Source organism: Mustela erminea, chromosome X, assembly GCF_009829155.1.
Source record: "Mustela erminea isolate mMusErm1 chromosome X, mMusErm1.Pri, whole genome shotgun sequence".
Lineage (NCBI taxonomy): Eukaryota > Metazoa > Chordata > Mammalia > Carnivora > Mustelidae > Mustela > Mustela erminea.
In genome coordinates, this window is record NC_045635.1 from 122,423,904 (window position 1) to 122,429,967 (window position 6,064).

At 40.1% G+C, this 6,064-nt stretch overlaps 1 protein-coding gene across 1 annotated transcript; it reads left to right on the plus strand.

Annotated features, from left to right (window-relative positions):
- Positions 1–2,142: 2,142 nt before the first annotated feature.
- LOC116582145 (uncharacterized protein C9orf85-like) lies at positions 2,143–2,447 on the plus strand. Its single transcript, XM_032329560.1, has 2 exons — positions 2,143–2,219; positions 2,315–2,447. The coding sequence occupies exons 1-2, from the start codon at positions 2,143–2,145 to the stop codon at positions 2,445–2,447; spliced, it is 210 nt and encodes a 69-aa protein (XP_032185451.1).
- Positions 2,448–6,064: the final 3,617 nt, after the last annotated feature.

The following is a 6,064-nucleotide window of genomic DNA, read 5'->3' on the forward strand; positions in this document are numbered from 1 at the left end:
TTCTCGACATTGGTCTTTGCAAGGAGATTTTGAATGTGACACCAAAAGCACAAACAAGGAAAGCAAAAATCAACAAGTGGGACCACATCAAACTAAAAAGCTTGTGCATAGCAAAAGACAAAAAAAAAAAAAATCAACAAAATGTAAAGGCAACCTGGGGAATGGGAGAAAATATAAACCATATGTATTATAAAAGGTTAATATCCAAAATACATAAGGAACACATGTAACTCAATAGTGAAATACAAATGATCTGAAGAAGCAAAAGGTAGGGCGCCTAGCTGGCTTAGTCAGAAGCACATACATCCCTTGATCTCGAGTTATGAGTTTGAGCCCCATATCGGGTGCTGAGATGACTTAAAATAAATAAGTAGACTTAAACAATGAGCAAAAGGTGTTGAATAGACATTTCTCCAAAGAATACATACAAGTGGCCAGCAAGTACAGGGAAGGGCTCAGTATCGCTAATCATCAGGCAGATGCAAGTCAAATCCACAATGAGACATCATGTGTTAGATTGGCTGTTATCAAAAAGACGAGAGGTAACAAGTATTGGCGAGGATGTGGGGGAAAGAGAGCTCTCCTGCACTATTGATGGGAGTGTAAAATGGTGCAGCCACTGTGGGAAACAATATGGAGACTCCTCAAAAAATAAAAAAATAAAACTACCATATGATTGAGCAAACCCACTTCTAGGTATACATCCAAAAGAAATGAAACCAGTATCTCAAAAGAGATAATGCGTACTCCCAGATTTTTTGCAGCATTAGTTGTAACAGCCAAGGCATGGAAGCAATCTAAGTGTCCACAGACCGACGGATGTTAAAATGTGAGATACATATGTGTTTACACATATGTGTGTGTACATATGTATATACACATATATGTATACACATATGTGTACATATGTATATACACATATATGTATATTTATACACACACATACATGCACACATATACATGTATATACCCATGTGTGTACATATATGTACACATATATACACACAAATATATACATATACAGAGAGTGGAATATTATTTAGCCATAAAAAAGAAAGGAAATCCTGCCATTTGCCACATGGACCTTGGGACCATTAAGCTAAGTGAAATAAGTCAGACAGAGAAAGACAAGTACTGTATGCTCTCACTTAGAGGTGGAACCTAAACACTGAACTCAGAGAGTAGAGGTGGTTGCCGGGGAATGAGGGGTGGGGAAAATAGGGAGATGTTGGTCAAAGGGAGAAATTTCAGTTATAAGGTGAAGTTTTGGGGATCTAAGGTACAGCATGGTGACTACAGTTAGCAATACTGTATTGTATACTTGAAAGTTGCTATGATAGGGAGCTTTAATATTTTTACCATAACAACAATAATGTTGTAATGGTGTGAGCTGAAGAATGTGTTAACTAAGCTGATTGTGGAAATCACTTCACAGTATATATGTGTATCAAATCATCACATTGTACATGTTAAACTTACCCAGTGTTACATGTCAATTATACAATAAAGCTAGGGAAAGAAAAGAAATACAATGTGAGCCACATAATTTAAAATTTTCTAGTAGCCACATTAAAAAAGATCAAAAGTAACAGCTGATAGCGATTTTTTTTAAGATTTTATTTATTTATTTGTCAGACAGAGATCACAAGTAGGCAGAGAGGCAGGCAGAGAGAGAGGAAGGGAAGCAGGCTCCCCGCTGAGCAGAGAGACCGATGTGGGACTTGATCCCAGGACCCTGAGATCATGACCCGAGCCGAAGGCAGCGGCCCAACCCACTGAGCCACCCAGGCACCCTGATATCGATTTTTTAAAAACCTTATTATTTAACCCAATATAGCTGACAGATTACCATTTATAGTCTCATGATTATAAAAAAATACTAATAATAAATAAAATAAATAATAATAAAAAATACTAATGTGAGGGGTGCCGGGCTGGTTGTCAGAAGAGTGTGTGACTCTTGACTTGGGGTTGTGAGTTCAAGTTCACAATTGCTGCATTGTGATGCAGCAATTACTTAAATAAATAAACTTAAAAAATATACTAGCATGAGGACAGAAGCGTGGACTCTGTGGGCTTGTTCCTGGCATTTTGGTCTTCCCTGTTCCTTCCTTATGCAATGTGAGGGGACCATAGTTTCAGATGAGCTCCCAGAAGGGGAATGTGGCTCGCTCCAGGCCTCAGAGGCATCAGAATACAGTTAGCTTCAAAAATGACGAGTTTGGAGAGACTGCTTCTCCCTCTCCCTCTCCCTGCTACTCTGCCTGCTTAAGTTCTCTCCCTGTCAAATAAATAAATAAAAATCTTAAAAAAGTGACAAGTTTGATAAGAGTGTTCAGACCAAAAAAATTAATGCAAAGCTTCATGATGGAGTTTTTCAGCAGCATAAAGAAGGTCTTGAAATGTGTGTAACATACAGCAATTATAAACCATTGTCAAAGCCTTAAAAATATGTTAAAATTACAAACGTCAGTGAAGGATTCTTATCACATAGTGTATAGAGTATGTGCCTGTGAATTTGGAGTTTGTGGAAAATATGGAAAGAAAGAAGACATTGTGGGATGCCTGGGTGGCTCGGTCCATTAAGCAGTTTGCTTTGGCTCAGGTCATGATCCCAGGGTCCTGGGATGGAGCCCCACATCCGGCTCCCTGCTCAGCGGGGAGTCTGCTTCCCCCGCCTCCTCTCACTAGTGCTCTCTGTATCTCTGTCTCTCTCTCTCAAATAAATAAATAAAATACTTTTAAAAAATTAGAAAAGAAAGAAGACGCTGCTACTCCATTTAATAAGCGATCAGAAAATACTGGAAGTAATTCACATTCCAACCACAGAAGTTGCAGAAAAAAATGAAGATAGGGTGATGATTTAGATTTTGATACTGATTTAGATGACACAAGGACAATCAAATAGATTAATACACTAAAAATCAGTTGGAAAACACGAAATTCTGAACAACTTTTGATTTTTGAGGGTTTTACAAAAAAACTCTGTGAAGTCCTGATAAGAGAAATAGCAAAAACCTATAGAAAACAGGCTAAGTTTATACATTGATAATATAAATTATGTATGATACTGAAATAATTATGAAACTTTCATCCAGAGTTTTCTCATAATAAGTTTTTAAGTAGTATACATCAGAATACATGCCAAAATGAGTATTAGGGTATCATATTGCAGTTCATGGAAATTATCTAGAAGAGTATACTACCTATCATCCAACTAAACAAGATTCAGAGTTGGTGGTTGTGTAAGAACTACCTCATGGGGAAATCAGATGATATCATTACAGCGTAACCTCAGAAATCCTGTCCTCAGTAAGTGCCTTTTGTTCGACTGCTCTCCCGTAAATGGCCCACATGACAAAGCCCCCTTACTCATTACGTTTGCTTGTTATAAAGAAGCTTGTTATAGACATGCTTGTTATAAACTCCATTTGTTTTTTATTTTTTATAATAATGTTTAACAAGTGTATAGCAGTTTTTCTTTGAAAGTATTTTTACGTACCCGATCACATTTTTACCTTTCTTCTCTTGTGAAATATACATATGAGGAAATTATATAAAATGCACATGTAAAGTTTAATAAATAGTTATAAAGAAATGTCACACATCTATCATCCAGATGAAGAAACTACTTTTTTTTTTTTAAAGATTTTATTTATTTATTTGACAGAGAGAGATCACAAGTAGGGAGAGAGGCAGGCAGAGAGAGAGGAGGAAGCAGGCTCCCTGCTGAGCAGAGAGCCCGACGCGGGACTCGATCCCAGGACCCTGAGATCATGACCTGAGCCGAAGGCAGTGGCTTAACCCACTGAGCCACCCAGGTGCCCCTGAAGAAACTACTTTTTAAAAATTTTTTCTTTTTTATAAACATATATTTTTATCCCCAGGGGTACAGGTCTGTGAATCGCCAGGTTTACACACTTCACAGTACTCACCATAGCACATACCCTCCCCAATGTCCATAACCCCACCCCTCTCTCCCGACCCCCCTCCCCCCAGCAACCCTTAGTTTGTTTTGTGAGATTAAGAGTCACTTATGGGGCGCCTGGGTGGCTCAGTGGGTTAAGCCGCTGCCTTCGGCTCAGGTCATGATCTCAGGGTCCTGGGATCGAGTCCCGCATCGGGCTCTCTGCTCAGCAGGGAGCCTGCTTCCCTCTCTCTCTCTGCCTGCCTCTCCGACTACTTGTGATTTCTCTCTGTCAAATAAATAAATAAAATCTTAAAAAAAAAAAAAAAAAAAAAGAGTCACTTATGGTTTGTCTCCCTCCCGATCCCATCTTGTTTCGTTGATTCTTCTCCTACCCCCCTAACCCCCCATGTTGCATCTCCACTTCCTCATATCAGGGAGATCATAGGGTAGTTGTCTTGAAGAAACTACTTTTAAACAAACAAAACTACTGACATATATTGGATTTTTTTTCCTTTTAAATCTTTGAAATCCATTCTGGATTTTATTTGATTTTACTTTAAAGATCTTTTAAATTTATTTAATGGAAGGAGAGAGAGTGCACAGAAGAGAGTGAGCGAGAGCGAGAGAGAGAAAGAGAGAGAAAAAGAACACAAGCAGCGGGAGTAGCAGAGGGAACAGCAGAGGGAGAGGCAGAAGCGGTGTGTCCCACACTTTCCCTCCTTTCCGTTCGTTTGTCATTCCCACGGGCTCTGGCTCCCGTACGGTTTGGATAATCGGAGAAGCCTTTTTAAGTGCTCACCTTTGATCTGCCGCCCTCGGCTCCCCTTCTCTCCCTTCCCCATGTACTACGACTAGGAGTAAAAGGAGCTAGCAACATCTGAATTAATTTTTTTAAAAGTATGTGGACTTTCATTTTTTTTTAAGGTTAGTTATTTTTTAAGTAATCTCTTAGCCAACATGGGGGCTCAAAATCACAACCTTAAGATCAAGAGTCTCCTGCTCTCCCAAGAAAGTCAGCTGGGTGCCCCCATATCTGACCTGATTCTACTAGTGAGATGAGCAAATTTACATACTATTGCTATAAAAATATTGTTTAGCTTAAGTGTTCAGAATGAGAGTCCCTACAGACTCTCCAATGGGCTTTTGCTCTGGGTTGCAAAAAGCTGCTGTGGGACTATTAGGGGTCTGGGGAGGCAGAAAACTGAGCTCTCGGGGTGCCTGGGTGGCTCAGTGGGTTAAAGCCTCTGCCTTTGGCTCAGGTCATGATCTCAGAGTCCTGGGATCGAGCCCTGCATCGGGCTCTCTGCCCAGCGGGGAGCTTGCTTCCTCCTCTCTCTCTCTGCCTACTTGTGATTTCCGTCTGTCAAATAAAAAAAAAAGTACACTTATCTTGGGGCACCTGGGTGGCTCAGTGGGTTAAGCCTCTGCCTTCGGCTTAGGTCATGATCTCAGGGTCCTGGGATCGAGCCCCACATCGGGCTCTCTGCTCAACAGGGAGCCTGCTTCCTCATCTCTCTCTCTCTGCCTGCCTTTCTGCCTGCTTGTGATCTCTGTCTGTTAAATAAATAAATAAAATCTTTAAAAAAAAAAAAAGAAAAGAAAACTGAGCTCTTTTCCGCCTTTACTTTTATTGTGTGGCTTTGGACAAGTCACTTCTGAGCCTCATTTTCTCCTGAAGTAAAGTGAGATGGGTAGGCTGAACTATCATTTTCCAGTCCTTTCCCCCCCACTCCATTGGCAGATAACTTAAAAAACACATCATATATCATGTTTGATTTGGGGACTAAATGCCTGTTAACATGGCCAAATTAGATCAGTTTCTCCATCTGGCTACAGCTCATAATAGGTAGTTTTATTTCACTTGTCTTACAACAATAAGCCCAACAACTGTATTCATACCATGAGCCCCTCAAGATGACGTGTTCCAGAAAAACATGCCCTCGCCCACTTCTTTACCAAGTCGCTACCTGAGCGCTGACAATACCTTCTTTCCATGAAAACACCAACTCTGCTCTGATCGTACGAACTTCTCCAGCTTTTCCACAGTTTCACACCTTGCTAGAGAGACGTCTTAACATTTAAGTGTCTGGATTCCTGATTGATAGACATTTGAAAATGTTGCTCTCTGTACTTATCATTTATTTTTGAAGACTT